Genomic DNA, 16,106 nt, shown 5'->3' with positions numbered 1-16,106 from the left:
TAATTTAAAAAAAAAGTTTCTGTGTCAAGCATTACTTCTTTAATGAAATACTGCTCAAATTAGAAGTTTGGTCATGTTGAAGTGACACATTGGCAGCCTGGGTTTTCTAATCTTGCAAATGAATGATAACGGATACCTCCCCAGAGTGAATGAATAGGCTTTTGTTACAGCTCACCGTTGCATCACCACTTTAGTCAAGATTCATTTGCAATGCAAAGGCAGCATATTCCCCAAGGAAAACATTGCAACATGCTTTCCTCAAAGCCAGCTGACATTTGAGATCACCGTTTCTTTTCCAGTAGGTCTCAGTTCAGAGCTTTCAGCTATGTACACAGGAGAAAGAAAAGGGGAGTATGGTGGTACTATTGAGAAAACCGCATAAATGCAATACCTGAGGCTGGAGATTAACAAAGGATTATGTTTTCCTAAGGAATTTTCCTCAAAAGATTAATTTCTTAAAAACCACCAGGTCACCAGTAACCTGTTTGTGGTAGAGGTAGTTTCTTTTACCCAGATAGAAATCATTTGCCAGTAGGCCAGAATATGTAAGATCTAAAAAGTAATATCTTTTAGTTTCTGAAACTAGAATGTCTTCCTCCCATCACCCACAGCTTGTTCTGAAGGAACAATCTAAAGTATCATCAGGCGATTGTGATTTGGTGCTATATAAATAAGATTGAATTAAATAAAACTATACAGTGTAACCCTACACCTAAGAGGGTTGTTGGTGAACTGGAGGAAGTTAACAGGTTAGGTTTAACAAGAACTTCCCCAGTTTCTAAATGGACATATTATATTGACTAAAGTGCTTTAGGAAGTTTATAACCCAAAATGAATTTCAGAACCAATCCTCTAAAGTACAGATTTACTGTCTACTGATGCCTTTTCAGAAACCTGTTTTCCTTAGAAGATGTTTTTGTGTAAACCTTGTGTGCTATTACCCGTGTAATCTATTGTTGGGAACTGTTAAATCTTTCACCCGTGCATCTGCTGGTAACCCTAGAGCTGTAACCACAAACTACCACCTAAGGTTTCCAAGAACATGCTCACACTTGGTTTCCCTAGTTACTGTTCTCTCAGGCCTTGTTTGCTTTCAGGTGTCAGCTGACAACAACAGACAAGTCATTATAGTTCAACAGCAAACATGCACATTGCTGGAGGAGACACATATAGTGGGAGAAACTGAAATGCACAGACAGACAAATGCTTTGCACTCTTGGTTTATTTTTGCACACACATGCACACACATATATATAAAAAACCAATATGACATTGCTCACTGCTGAAATACAATAATGATATCATTATGCAAAACTAAAACGTATTACTCCTCCCCCTCTCCCTCATCGCCGATGCTGTCGGTTCCCACCTCCTCATAATCCTTCTCCAGGGCAGCCATGTCCTCTCTGGCCTCTGAGAACTCTCCTTCCTCCATTCCCTCTCCCACATACCAGTGGACGAAGGCCCTCTTGGCGTACATCAGATCGAACTTGTGGTCGAGTCGAGCCCAGGCCTCTGCGATGGCAGTGGTGTTGCTCAGCATGCACACTGCTCTCTGCACCTTGGCCAGGTCTCCTCCAGGAACCACGGTGGGGGGCTGGTAGTTGATGCCCACCTTGAAACCTGTAGGACACCAGTCCACAAACTGAATGGTGCGTTTCGTCTTGATGGTGGCAATGGCGGCGTTCACTTCTTTAGGAACCACGTCACCACGGTACAGAAGGCAGCAGGCCATGTACTTTCCATGGCGAGGGTCACACTTCACCATCTGATTGGCTGGCTCGAAGCAGGCATTGGTGATCTCAGCTACAGAGAGCTGCTCATGATAGGCCTTCTCTGCTGAGATAACAGGGGCATAGGTGGCCAGAGGGAAGTGGATGCGAGGGTAGGGCACCAGGTTGGTCTGGAACTCTGTCAGGTCCACATTCAAGGCTCCATCAAAGCGAAGGGAGGCTGTGATTGAGGAGACGATCTGACCAATCAGCCTGTTGAGGTTGGTGTAGGTGGGACGCTCGATGTCCAGGTTCCTGCGGCAGATGTCATAGATGGCCTCATTGTCCACCATGAAGGCACAGTCAGAGTGCTCCAGGGTGGTGTGGGTGGTCAGGATGGAGTTGTAGGGCTCCACCACAGCTGTGGACACTTGAGGAGCTGGATAGATGGCGAATTCTAGCTTTGACTTCTTGCCGTAGTCAACGGAGAGACGCTCCATGAGCAGAGAGGTGAAACCGGAGCCAGTTCCTCCTCCAAAGGAGTGGAAGATGAGGAAACCCTGCAGCCCTGTGCACTGGTCAGCCTGCAGGGGAACAAAACAGCACTATTTTCTCCATACATAACTACACTCTAAACTAATACATGTAGATAAACTCACCAGTTTACGAATTCTGTCAAGAACCAGGTCAATGATCTCTTTGCCGATGGTGTAGTGACCTCGGGCGTAGTTGTTGGCTGCATCTTCTTTTCCAGTGATAAGCTGCTCGGGGTGGAAGAGCTGCCGGTAGGTTCCTGTACGGACTTCATCTATATTCACGAAAAATAACTGTATATGAGTATATGAGAAAACTTTTCAAATCCTTTACGTATAAATATATTTAAATTTATATTAAAAAATTGAAATTTTACCAATGACAGTTGGTTCCAGGTCCACAAAGACAGCCCTGGGAACATGTTTTCCAGCCCCGGTTTCACTGAAGAAGGTGTTGAAGGAGTCATCTCCTCCCCCGATTGTCTTGTCACTGGGCGTCTGACCATCCGGCTGGATGCCGTGCTCCAGGCAGTACAGCTCCCAGCATGCGTTTCCCATCTGGACGCCTGCCTGGCCAACATGAACAGAGAGGCACTCCCGCTGCAAGACCAGGCCACATCAACATTAGAAAAGGCTTTGTGGAATCTAATAGGCAACACTATCACACCTTTAAAAGTGGACATTACAGAGTCTGTAAGACACTGCAGAAACTTACCATGGTTCTAAATTCCTGCTGCTGACTGCGAGGATCTGCAGGCGAAATCTGCTCTCTCTCAAGATCTCTCTGGTACTTATAGTATCTCCAAACTCTATAGTAACGGGTCTTGTTGTTCACAAATGGGGGTTAACTGAGTTTACCAGAGGGCAAAATCATTGTCCCGACACGCTCGGTCACACATCCATGACCATTTTTCCTGTGGAAAGATAATGTATAACCCTGAGCCCATACATCAGGCACACAAAACTCATTTAACTCACAAGCACCTAAGGAAAAAGCACAGAGTGGTTAATAAACTCAAAGCTCTGAGGGGGGCTCAAAGCTCCATGTGAGAGAGTCAAAGGAATTCTACATTCCCCAAATATTTGTAAACAGAATATTTTTAACAGCCCCCCTCACAGCCTGTTTGTACGTTGCCCAGATGTAAGTTACATTTGTGGGCACTTCAGCAAGTTGAGCTTATAGGATCAATGTTATTTACTGAAACTGATAAGAAGAGAAACTATAAAGTCTGTTCTTTAATGTAAGCAACGTAAGTAATTTTAACAAGAAATTTAACAACTCATGGGCTTCAGTGATAATGTATAAAATAGCTTTTTATAAGCTTTATCCAGTTACATATGTGAAATGTAGCCTAATTAGTTTTAGGATTTGACTTTGGCTATTTCATTTAAGCCCTTTTTTCTGACTACATTTAAATGTTTGCATATTTGCATTTTGTTATGAAGTACCATAAGACCACAAAGAGCCAGGGACTGAATTAGAAAACCACAGAAAAGGGAACATAAACAGTCAGGGAGACAAGCCTACAGTGTATACCCACTGGCCACTTTATTAGGTACTACTAGAACCAGGTGGGAGCCCATTTTGCCTTTAGAACTACCTTAATTTTCATTGCATAGATTCAACAAGGTGCTGGAAACATTCCTCAGAGATTATCCATATTAACATGACAGTGTCCCACACAGTTCAGGTTACACACATGCATCACAGCATGTAACCCCAGTGGCCTAATGGATAAGGCACTGGCCTCCTAAGCCAGGATTGTGGGTTTGAGTCTCATATGTGGGGATTTCCAGCTGTTGAAGTGGGCCCTCAACCCAGAGCGCAATGAATTGCAGCCATCCTCATTTGGCCCGTGGTCTTTACACTGGTTAACTGTGTTGCTACAATTCCATAATGGGAATCTCCCCTGTTACCATAACCCAAATGTGCTCTATTGGAATGAGATCTGGTGACTGTGCAGGTCTAACCAGGAGTTTTTTTTAAGGCTTTCCACATGCACATGTAAAATGCAGATTGGAGTCAACAGATTATATGAATTATATATTTCTTTGTCGCTGGAGGGCACCCAAATGTCAACTAGTCACTGAAACTTGCAAAGTACAGGGAAGGACCGTCACTGTCAAACAGATAGGGGTGGCAAAAGTGCAGACATTCTTTGCTTAAGTAGAAGTATAGACATCTGTTTTTAAAACGACTCTGGTAAACACTGAGGTACTGACTCAACATCTGTATTCAAGTTGAAAGTAATTAGTGGTCCAAAGTAAGCCCTTTAGGAGATTTCCACCAGCGTTTTTTTTTTTTTTTTTTTTGCCAAGCTAACTGACCTAACTGAAAATGGTATTAATACAAGGGAACAAACTTTCTAATGATTTTGCTCATCTTGACTACATGTGATGTAGAACAAAGTGAATTTTTAAGAATAGCTCTATGCTGTTGTTGAGATAAACCTAAGATGGAAAAAGAATCACTTAGAAATAATTTGTAATAATTTAAACTGTGAGTAGATTATGTTTACAGGCTGTGATCAGCTGACCTGTGATGCTGCTGCCTGAGGAATTCAACAAGATCTAAGCATGGAGACAAAGTCAGAGAGGCAAGGACTGGACATATGCAGAGGACGGATAGTCGATATAATGGACAAAGGTGATGAAGATGGAGTTGCAAGAGAGAGAAGAAAAGAGGAAGTAAAGTAAAAAGTAAAGTAAAAACTTCACTTCAATAGCACCTTTAAAGATATTGGTCCCAAAGTGCTGATCAGAAGCAAGAAAAAACATTACACATCAGTACACTGAAAAAGTTACTTAAAAGCAGTTGTAAAAAGAAGTTTTTAGTTGCTTTTTAAAAAGCTCAACAGAGTCTGCAGACTTCAAACTAAAGGTGAGAGAGTTCCAGAGTCCTGGTGGTACTATTGAGAAGGCTCAGTCACCTTTAGTTTTCAGGACCTTAGGGACCCCCTAGAGTTCTTTTTCTTTAATATATGCCAGTGCTTGACCATTTAGAAACCTATAAGTGAGAACCAAGAGCTTGAAATGTTTTCTGGAAGCCACTGGAGCTGGACGAGTAGTGCTGTGACATTAGAAAATCTCTTTGATTTGGCCAGAATTCTGGAAGCAGTGTTCTGTACAGTCTGCAGATGGTCCAATGATGCTTTAGGAAGGTGAATAATGAGCTACAGTAATCCAATCTCGAAGAAACAGTAATGACCATCTAAAGTAAAACCAGAGTCAAAATTTGATGGAAGGTTTAGCATGAGATGCTAATCCAGCTTTTTGCACTGTCTAAGCACTTGTGTAAGACACGCAGTTGTGATACCTCATGAGGCTTAAAAAAGAAACATATAACTGAATCATTCCAGTAGCAGTGATATGAGATATCTATAAAAGTGCTTAAAATGTTCAGTAGAGGGAGCACATAAATCGGAAATAATATGCATAATAATAATAAGCAGCCACATCAGAAAGATATGATGTAAAGGATTGTAAGGCAGTGGTCTTGGGAATATTTGTGATTGGGGTGGTCTGCTCATCTCCACTCCAGAGTCTGGACTCTGGAGTGTGTGTATGGTTCATGTCTGTGTGTGTCTGTGTTGGGCGAGAGCTGAGTGTTTGTGTATGTGTACGTAAGGATGGGAATAAATGTTTGTGTCTGTGTCAGGTTGGGTCTTAGATTCCACTCCTCTCTCCCCCTAGGTATGGGGGTTTATCTACCCCCACCATACTCCCTGCCAGTGGCTGGTGCCCCACCTGCTGGTACATTGGTGGTTCTCTGCGTCCAGGGCTGAGTGCTCGGGTGTGCACTGGCTCACTCCTGGTGACTGCTTGGCAGGGCCTGTGCAATATCTCAGTCTGCCCCCCGGCTCTGTCTGTCTTTTCTTTCCAGTCCCCCGGTCCTCTCAGTTCTGATTGTAAATACTTAAAATAAAATACAAATAAATAAATAAACAATCCTGATAAAAAACTTCTAAATATGACAATCAAGTGGTCCAGTATAGCAAAAGAGCACTTAGGAAAATAAATATTAGACAATAATTCTGTTTGCTACAGCGCTGTAAAGGACAGGCAAAGAAACCCCAAACATAAATAAATAAATAAATAAATATTTGTGATTGGCTGTCCAATGGGGAGAGGCCAAGGTTTAGCCTCAGCACTCCCTGATTTGTTCTCTTCATAGTCCTTCCTCATGGCATAGACAAAGATTTAATTTCAGTGTGAGCTCATCTGAGATTGTCAGAAAGAATCAACAGGAAGAACATTTTAATGACCTTTTACAGATTAACTGAACATGAACGTTTGCCAGTGCTCAGACACCTGGTTAAACTTAGGTCTAACCCTGAACTAAGTTTTTTGGCACAAAAAAAAGCAGGTCAGAGTAGATCCAATCAATTCTGAGTATTTTCAGTATTACTTATCATCCTGGTGCACTTTATCATAAGTCAGAGTCCATCACTGTAATCATGTTTTATAGTGGAAACCAGTGCTATTTTGATGTTAGCACGTTTCCCCGTGTCACACTTTACACAGTGCTCTGTCGGTGTCTGAATAATGAACTGTTTCTTTGCCTGTGTTGTCTTTGGGGAGTTGGACAAACCCAAGTACTGCATCGAGCTGTTGTCTCACACAGTCTGCCTGGTGAGAGTTTGGAGGGGCACGGTGGTTGGCTACACCAATAGCCTGCAGGGCTTCAAGCTGAAGGTGAGCTCCACCCCTATGTGTGAAGAGTAAACTTTGCAGAGGACATTGCGGCAAACAAATCTCAAAAATCTTTTATATAATCAGATTTTATAACTGGGAACATCAGACACAACAGAATGCTTGTACAGTGTTTGTATTAGATGTTCTGAGTAGAAACTTTAGATGACCATTTTTGCCATTCCTGCCTGCCATCAAAGTCTACTTTAATATCCTGGAGTCCAGCCTTGCCAAGATGCTCAAGATGAGCACCATGGTTCAGGGTCTGGGTCTTCAAAATGACCCTGAATGTCCAGACCATCAGGATCACTTACACTAAGTAACGGTCATTCTGTTGATGAAGAATCAAACTGTAGTGATAAAATATTGTGGATTGACTTCTGATCTGTGAAAGTTTTAATTGCTCTTTAGTTTTTAATTTTGGTTTTAATTATATATCCAAAAGCAGCATAAGGAGTAATGTGTTCTTTTCTTTTTATTGAACAGACACTGCTGAGCTAAAGCAGCAAAGATGCAGTTCTTATGCTTCAGCAGAGCTGTCAGACCCTTCAGGTGTCCAAAAGACACAAAAAACAGACCTTCCCTGACCGTTGTTCTTTCACTCTGTTTTTAAACATGTTTCCAGTGTGTCTTGTTTCGCGACATGTCTACCTGAACCTGCTAAAAGTAGTAATAATTAACCGTGCCCAGATGTAACTATTAGCTTTCAAGGACATCCAAACAAGCGTTTATGGAACCCCTCTGTGTCAACATCCGAGTGTTACAACAGAAGGGAGAACACCATCAGGTGTATACAAATATTTATGCATAATAATAAATTTAACTTATATCAAAAACACAAAAAGGTTATGAATAGAGTAAAATTATTTAGCTTGGCAGTATTATTAACAATTTCACTAATGAGGACTCAGATCTCAGTGCGTTGATTCTCTTTCCTAGGTTCATCTGATCAGCAGATGAATAGAAAGCGTGTGTGTGCTTGTGTGTATGCATGTGTTCCTGTGTTTGTATTTATGTTGGGGGGGGGGGGGGGGGGGGGGCATCTCGTTTGCATTATAATTGTAAAATTCTACCTAATACAGCTAATTATAAACATGATTCGGCTTGCAGATATTTTTTACTCCTGAATAAAATATCTACATCTGCCCAAAAATTTTCAGATAAAATTTTGGGCAGTCTTTAATTATCAGGTAGCAAAACCTGAAATAATGAACCCACAGAATGAGGAACTTTTTTCTGCAAATCTTCAAAACCTATTTTTGGGTAATCAAATACAGTGGGGCAAAAAGGTATTTAGTCAGCCACCGATTGTGCAAGTTCCCCCACTTAAAATGATGACAGAGGTCAGTAATTTGCACCAGAGGTACACTTCAACTGTGAGAGACAGAATGTGAAAAAAAAAAAAAAATCCATGAATCCACATGGTAGGATTTGTAAAGAATTTATTCGTAAATCAGGGTGGAAAATAAGTATTTGGTCAATAACAAAAATACAACTCAATACTTTGTAACATAACCTTTGTTGGCAATAACAGAGGTCAAACGTTTACTATAGGTCTTTACCAGGTTTGCACACACAGTAGCTGGTATTTTGGCCCATTCCTCCATGCAGATCTTCTCGAGAGCAGTGATGTTTTGGGGCTGTCGCCGAGCAACACGGACTTTCAACTCCCGCCACAGATTTTCTATGGGGTTGAGGTCTGGAGACTGGCTAGGCCACTCCAGGACTTTCAAATGCTTCTTACGGAGCCACTCCTTTGTTGCCCGGGCGGTGTGTTTTGGATCATTGTCATGTTGGAAGACCCAGCCTCGTTTCATCTTCAAAGTTCTCACTGATGGCAGGAGGTTTTGGCTCAAAATCTCACGATACATGGCCCCATTCATTCTGTCCTTAACACGGATCAGTCGTCCTGTCCCCTTGGCAGAAAAACAGCCCCATAGCATGATGTTTCCACCCCCATGCTTCACAGTAGGTATGGTGTTCTTGGGATGCAACTCAGTATTCTTCTTCCTCCAAACACGACGAGTTGAGTTTATACCAAAAAGTTCTACTTTGGTTTCATCCATAGCTGGACTGGCCATCGGGCATACCGGGCATATGCCCAGTGGGCCGCTGGCGATTTTTTGTTTTTATGGGCCGATGGATTTTTTTTTTTTTTTTTTTTGGAAGGGTATAATGAAAGGTGTTGGATTGGCCAATTGGTCATGATCGACTCTGGGCTGGACCAATTACAGCCGAGGAGGCCGAATGCACCCGCCCCCTTGTTTAGCAATCACGTGATTTTCGCGCATTGCTTGCCGGGAACTAGTGGCAAAACAATCCAAGTACTGCATCAAATGCAAGCATTTGCAGCACCGCAAAACGTTCATTCTCCGGTTCCAACACCTTCTTGTTTTTTCTTTGCCGCACAAAAAAGGAATGTACAAAACAAAAGGAGAACAATGCCGGTCCGTACAAAGACAGACTCGACGAAAAGACAAAGAAAAGATACGAGGAAAAAAACTCAATGGTGTGAAAGGGTCAGACCCTTACGAGCACACAGAGTGGACAAAAGACGTTAGCGTGCTGCCCAACTTTCACCACGCTCAGATTTATAATTATACGGTTCTTGGAGTGAGTGCATACACTCATGAAGTTTAGTAACTTCAGGTCACTGCAACAAGCCCAGGTACAGTTTACCGACGGATGGGTACAGGACCTTGAAACGCACCGTGTAGAACGAAAGACCATCGTACGAACAAAGGTAAGTTTACCAGTCTCATCGTCATAAATACACATTCGTTAACAGTTTACTAATATAACCTTTGAGCTCAATGGTAATTAATTAGTAGTGGAAATAATTTCTGGTTCATCACAGAAATGTAGCAGTGACAATAATACTGTATGCTGTAATCACACTGGACAATTGGTGATACAAAACAACTGTTTTATCCTGTGAATAAAAGTATATGTTTTTGTCAATGTACCATAATAACAGAAGCGAAACGCAATATTGTGTCAGGACAATTCACTATTTATGCACAATAAACACAATAAATAAAGGAGCATAAAGGAGCGCGACAATTTCTGTTCAGCGCCAGACTTGTTTGTAACCTATATCACCAATTATGTTAAGAAAAATGACGTATTAACTACTAAAAAACTATGACCTTTGTGGGAATGCTTGGAGCAGACTAACATGTGAGCTGGAGTGTTCTGAGACGTTATATTTGGTATATCCAGACCATCCGTCGGCTCTTACTTCGGAAACATGGCTTAAAAAGTTTCTCTTCAACGACGTAATCCGATAAAAAACGATCGGCTTCCCGTGGCTGTCATGCGACCGGCTGTTGCAGTTAATAATACAACAGCTTCTTGCCATTTTTTGTGTTTCTTTTTATCGCTGTGTAACTGAGTTCAATTGAAAGCCTGCGTGCACTAGTACCTCTTGCCACAAGTTCCCAGAATCCTTTGCGGTTTTACCCCTGAATGACGTCACATTTTCAATCTTTATCCTGGTGGGCCGGTCTCTAGTTAAAATGCCCGGGCCGATTTTTTGTCCCAGTTGGTTTCATCTGACCACATGACATTCTCCCAATCCTCTGCTGTATCATCCATGTGCTCTCTGGCAAACTTCAGACGGGCCTGGACATGCACTGGCTTCAGCAGCGGAACACGTCTGGCACTGCGGGATTTGATTCCCTGCCGTTGTAGTGTGTTACTGATGGTGACCTTTGTTACTTTGGTCCCAGCTCTCTGCAGGTCATTCACCAGGTCCCCCCGTGTGGTTCTGGGATCTTTGCTCACCGTTCTCATGATCATTTTGACCCCACGGGATGAGATCTTGCGTGGAGCCCCAGATCCAGGGAGATTATCAGTGGTCTTGTATGTCTTCCATTTTCTGATGATTGCTCCCACAGTTGATTTTTTCACACCAAGCTGCTTGCCTATTGTAGATTCACTCTTCCCAGTCTGGTGCAGGTCTACAATACTTTTCCTGGTGTCCTTCGAAAGCTCTTTGGTCTTGGCCATGGCGGAGTTTGGAGTCTGACTGTTTGAGGCTGTGGACAGGTGTCTTTTATACAGATGATGAGTTCAAACAGGTGCCATTCATACAGGTAACGAGTGGGGGACAGAAAAGCTTCTTACAGAAGACGTTACAGGTCTGTGAGAGCCAGAGATTTTCCTTGTTTGAGGTGACCAAATACTTATTTTCCACCCTAATTTACGAATAAATTCTTTACAAATCCTACCATGTGAATTCATGGATTTTTTTTTCCACATTCTGTCTCTCACAGTTGAAGTGTACCTCTGGTACAAATTACTGACCTCTGTCATCATTTTAAGTGGGGGAACTTGCACAATCGGTGGCTGACTGAATACTTTTTTGCCCCACTGTATAATCTGAAGTAGCTTCTTTTTTTTTTAACTCATTGCGTATTTTGGGTACTGTGCTAATGTGCTTTAAATTGGAGATTATGTATCGGAATTTCAGGAGTAGGACCACGCCTCCAAACACACTCCTTTCGGCTGTCATCTATATAGGTTCCCCTAGTTCTTCAAGCTGATCATTCTTGTTTACGTGCCCCACCTCCCCTCCCTCCTTCTTCTCCAGTCTTCAACTTCTTCACTTCTATTTAGTACATGGGGATCTGCCCGGCCCGGGAGCCGCTGCCAGTCCCCTTCGAGGCCTTCCCCAAACCGCAGCTCAATTCATGTCAAAGCATTCACCTTTACCTACTAAAACACTGTCAAACTTAAAATGAGGACGTGGGCCCAGCTAGTGACGTATGAGTTTTTATAACTGATTTTAATATTTGATGTTTAATATGTAATGGGGATGTTTTCTTTTGTTCGGTACCTCTCTCAAACTCAAAAAGCAGAGAAGAGCATCCCGGTATCAAACACTCTTATCCTTAAATGATTCTTAGATGCTTAGATGATTCTCAGTGTTCACTTTTTCTTTATTGTCGATAAATATTTTCAGTTTGCAGTGACTGCAGTAGGAAGTTAGCTTGTGTGGCTAAACCTGTCATATTTACATAAAGAACTTAAGTGCTGTTGTTAATTAATATGTTGTACTCCTTTTGAACTTAATACGAAATAAAGAATATATAATGTATTCTATAATAAAAGAAAAAAAGAATTTACAATCTTAAAATGAATCTGATAAAAAATTTGCTTAAAAGACTGATAGACTCATCAGAACATAAGAAATGTGTGTGAGACTGCAAACTTTGTATCAATCCGATACAGAGTAAATACAGGGCCTGTATTGCCGACACCATTACTGATACTAATACTTTTAGCTTACATATTTAACTTTTGAAGTTCTTTACCACGGCTAAAGCCATAGAGTTAGATTTAGTCTCTTGTTTGGATTGCAGAGACCTGGACCCTAATAAAGACTCAGATTTGCAAATACTGGGATTACTTGCGTAACCAAGTGATGCAACACAAGCACAAACAGACTCAAGAGTTTCATCATCAACATTTGAATAATCAAAACTCCAGAATGTGTTTGTTTTCAGCTGCTGACACATTCAAACTGAAGGCTATAAATGCTGTGAGAGTAACAGCAGAAACTCAGTATCTGGATCAAAGCTGAAGGTCTAAAGATGAGACGCATCCTCGTTTTACTGGGTGAGGAAATCCCAACAGCGATTTAGCCGTTTACATGTTAAACCTGTTAGAGGTCAATATTTCTCAATGTTTTGGTGGTTTTATGCATTCAATTTGTTCCTACCAACAACATATAACGTATAAAAATTCACTGCGAATGACACGAGAGCAGAAGAAAAAATGAACTTAAAACACAACTTTCGTCAGTAAAAACATAAACTTACATTTGGGCTTGTGTCTGTTTACCTGAATGCACATTTAATTAGCATATTTATAAACTGTTTAAGTAAAACTTTAACCAATCAGCTAATAAAATTGTTTTTAGATGACCAAATTTAGTTTATTGATAAGATTTAAAATAAAACGTTAAGGTTGCATCTATGAAAGTCTGAGTATTTCTGTGTATCTCCAGCTGTGGTGTGGATGTGTGATGCTGTTAAGTTCGGTCAGCTCTGCAGTGACAATGTATGCAACACCCAGAGGACATCAGACAGCTGGGGAGAGGGACACTACGGAGCCTCGCGGTAAGCTGTGAACACATTTTTGTTTTTAATGTAAGGCTGGATGATGTGAAGCAGCTGCTCACAGCTGGATGTCTGCTGGATTTCAGGGGTGGGAGACTTCACAAAGGTGTGGACATCGAGTGCAGTGACGGCTCAGATGTCTTAGCCCCGTTTGATGTGACAATCAAAGGGAGCCTGATTGTCTATAATGACCCCAATAAGAAAGCTATCGACGAGGGCATCAACCTCTCAGGAGAAGGTCAGTCCACCGCTCATCTTGTTACTGATTGTGTTATTGATCCTGGTTTCGATTTAATGACTGAGTGGTTGTGTTTGTGTCCTGCAGGTCTTTGTTTCAAACTTTTCTATGTGAAGCCGATCAAAACCTCAGGAACGGTGGATAAGGGTGAGAAGATTGGCACAATGCTGCCCATGCAGAGCGTTTACCAAGGGATCACCTCGCACATCCACGTCCAGATGTGTAACAGAAGTGAAGACCCCACAGAGTATTTCTCTGACTTATGTCAGACTCGTGTCCCTTCTGAAGAAACGGAATTAATACCAGGACGATTCTGGTGGTTTGATCTGCCACACTATTACGCCTAAGAAAGAAGCTTTTACTTATTCTTTTCTTAACTGTGTCTGTTTTATCTAAAATGGCTTGCACAGCTTTAATCCTTTTGAAAATGGAGCATTTATTCAGCCTTTTGATAATTAAAAAAATTGAAATATTAATTTGCTTTTGACTTTGACTTTAGAGCTTTTATTGTCATTGTGCTGTTTCTTGCACAGCGAAATTGGGTAGCTGGAACACAAAGGTGAAATATTGAAACAGAAACATTGTGGGGCTGTATACAAGTCCAGTTATATAATATCCTTTCAGTCTATTGGTTTTGCACCTGATGGATCTGAACCTTTTTCCAGAGGGCAGGATGGAGGTAGTCTTTTATAATTGCCCTGGCTCTGGAGAGACATCTCTAGCTGGCACGGTCGAGATGTCCAGGGAGACCGTTCACAACCTTGACTGATTGTGAACGGTCTGTGAGAACGTTTTTGATCCATGCACATGTGGCGTGGGAGGGAGGGGGGAGGGGGGGGGGGGGGGGGGAGGAGGGAGTCCAAATTTACCACCTTGGCTATAAGAAGGCCTGGGATGATGGTATTGAAGGCCGAGCTGAAGTCAACGAAGAGCATCCTCACTGATGTTCCAGGATTCTCCAGGTGATGCAGAGCAGAGTGGAGGGCGGTGGAAACTGCATCCTCAGTGGACCTGTTTGCCTTATAGGAAAACTGCTGGGGGTCGAAGCTGGGTGGGAGGCAGTCCTTTATGTGCTTTAGGACCAGCTTCTCGAAGCACTTTGCAACCACTGGAGTCAGAGTGATGAGTCTGTAGTCGCTGAGGCTACTGATGGTGGTGGACTTGGGGACTGGGACTATTGTTGCTGATTTCAGGCAGTGAGGGACAGTGGCATGTGACAGGGAGAGGTTGAATAATGGTGAACACAGGAGCCAGCTGGACAGCCCAGGCTTTGAGCATTCTCCCAGATATTCTGTCAGGGGCAGCAGCTTTCCTCTGATTTACTGCTCTTTACACATTGCGAACCTGGTGTTCTTGGAGACTAAAGGTGTGAGGGCTGTGCTCAGAGGAGGCTGTGGGCAGGGCAGGGCGGTGTGCATGGTGGGGGTGTCTGCAGTTTTCTCAAAGCGGGCAAAGAAGCGGTTAAGTTCCTCTGCTAATGAGATGTCTATATTATCTGTATTTGTCCCTTTGCCTTGTGATATGTTTCAGGGCCTCCCATACCTTTCTGGAGTTGTTATCAGAGAGGTGATCCAATAGCTTGTTCGAGAAGTCCAGTTTTGCTGCTCTGATGCCTTTTTTAAGGTCTGCTCTTGCTCTGCTGTACATATCCTGGTCCCCAGATTTGTATGCAGAGTTGTGTGCCTTTAACAATGCCCCAACCTAACTTGTCATCCAGGGTTTACAGTTGGGGTAGACCCGGACACGCTTTTCCATGGTGACAGTGTCCATGCAGTGCGTGATGTAACCTAGCACTGCGGTTGTGTGAGTCTCTAGGTCAGGGGTCCCCAACTCCAGGCCTCGAGGGCCGGTGTCCTGCAGTTTTTAGATCTCACCCTGGGTCAACACACCTGAATCAAATGATTAGTTCATTACCAGTCCTCTGGAGAACTGCAAGACATGTTGAGGAGGTCATTTAGCCATTTGAATCAGCTGTGTTGGATCACAGACACATCTAAAAACTGCAGGACTTGAGGCCTGGAGTTGGGGACCCCTGCTCTAGGTCATCATGCTCGAAGACACTCCACTCTGCGAGGGCAAAACACTCCTGCAACTGAGCGAGAGCTTCCTCAGAAAAGGTGCTAATGGTTCTGATGATGGGCTTTGTCCTTTTCCTGAGTGGTGTGTATGCCTGGACAACGAGCAGAGAGAGGTGGTCAGACATACTCAGGTGGGGGAGGGGAAAAGATCTGTAGGCTTGAAATTTTGTTTTTATAGCTCACCTGTTTTAATTACAGCTTAAAGTTTGCATTATTAGGGGTGTGATTTTCTTCAGTTTAAGAGGTCAGAATAGTATTTGCAAAGAAACACAAAAATATTGTTTCCAGGCAAATGTGTCTGATCAAAACATATCATTTGAGATGCTTGTCTGCACTTTCCATAGACGTCTACACCTTTCTGCACTCCTTCCTGGCTGAAGAAGTGTAAATATAATTACTTCCATAATTATACACTACGTTACTAAAAATAATTTGCGAGTGAGAAAAGTGGTGGAGGAACATTTCAAATCATTGCTTTAGGAAAAGAAGGACTAAAACTTTTTGAAAACACTTAAGTACACATAAAACTGTATTATTGGAAAATTGTGCATAAGATATCAAAGTAAAAATAATTATTATTTATAAATAATTATTATTTTTGTTAGCAGCCTGTGTCTCTGGTTTCAAAAGGTTAATATGATGACACTGGGGGTTTTGCGGTTTATTTAAAATTTCCACAACAACACACAAAACACAAAGCTCCAAACCAGTGAGTGGCATCAGAGCGG

At 42.3% G+C, this 16,106-nt stretch overlaps 2 protein-coding genes across 2 annotated transcripts; one reads left to right on the top strand and one right to left on the bottom strand.

Annotated features, from left to right (window-relative positions):
• Positions 1-1,309: 1,309 nt before the first annotated feature.
• LOC113016293 (tubulin alpha-1D chain-like) lies at positions 1,310-2,978 on the bottom strand. The gene is made up of 4 exons (XM_026159027.1): positions 2,961-2,978; positions 2,623-2,845; positions 2,372-2,520; positions 1,310-2,296 (listed from the first exon to the last, which is right to left on the bottom strand). Exons 1-4 carry the CDS (start codon positions 2,961-2,963, stop codon positions 1,325-1,327), a joined length of 1,347 nt encoding a protein of 448 aa, XP_026014812.1. The 5' UTR covers positions 2,964-2,978; the 3' UTR covers positions 1,310-1,324.
• A 9,504-nt stretch (positions 2,979-12,482) lies between these two features.
• Positions 12,483-13,776, top strand: LOC113016294 (leukocyte cell-derived chemotaxin-2-like). Its single transcript, XM_026159028.1, has 4 exons — positions 12,483-12,559; positions 12,951-13,062; positions 13,149-13,300; positions 13,388-13,776. Exons 1-4 carry the CDS (start codon positions 12,535-12,537, stop codon positions 13,645-13,647), a joined length of 549 nt encoding a protein of 182 aa, XP_026014813.1. The 5' UTR covers positions 12,483-12,534; the 3' UTR covers positions 13,648-13,776.
• Positions 13,777-16,106: the final 2,330 nt, after the last annotated feature.

The sequence above is a fragment of the Astatotilapia calliptera genome, chromosome 23 (assembly GCF_900246225.1).
Source record: "Astatotilapia calliptera chromosome 23, fAstCal1.2, whole genome shotgun sequence".
Taxonomy (NCBI): domain Eukaryota; kingdom Metazoa; phylum Chordata; class Actinopteri; order Cichliformes; family Cichlidae; genus Astatotilapia; species Astatotilapia calliptera.
Note: the sequence above shows the minus strand (reverse complement) of the source record. Positions and strands in the feature narration are given on the sequence as shown.

Excerpts from the sequence above, each read along its gene's own strand:
- LOC113016293 (XM_026159027.1), bottom strand. Across the intron at positions 2,521-2,622 it reads CCTGGAACCAACTGTCATTG|ATGAAGTCCGTACAGGAACC; the intron begins GTAAAATTTCAA and ends TCGTGAATATAG. Across the intron at positions 2,297-2,371 it reads TTGACAGAATTCGTAAACTG|GCTGACCAGTGCACAGGGCT; the intron begins GTGAGTTTATCT and ends GTTCCCCTGCAG.
- LOC113016294 (XM_026159028.1), top strand. The coding sequence starts at position 12,535 with ATGAGACGCATCCTCGTTTTACTGG. Across the intron at positions 13,063-13,148 it reads GGACACTACGGAGCCTCGCG|GGGTGGGAGACTTCACAAAG; the intron begins GTAAGCTGTGAA and ends GCTGGATTTCAG. Across the intron at positions 13,301-13,387 it reads CATCAACCTCTCAGGAGAAG|GTCTTTGTTTCAAACTTTTC; the intron begins GTCAGTCCACCG and ends TGTGTCCTGCAG.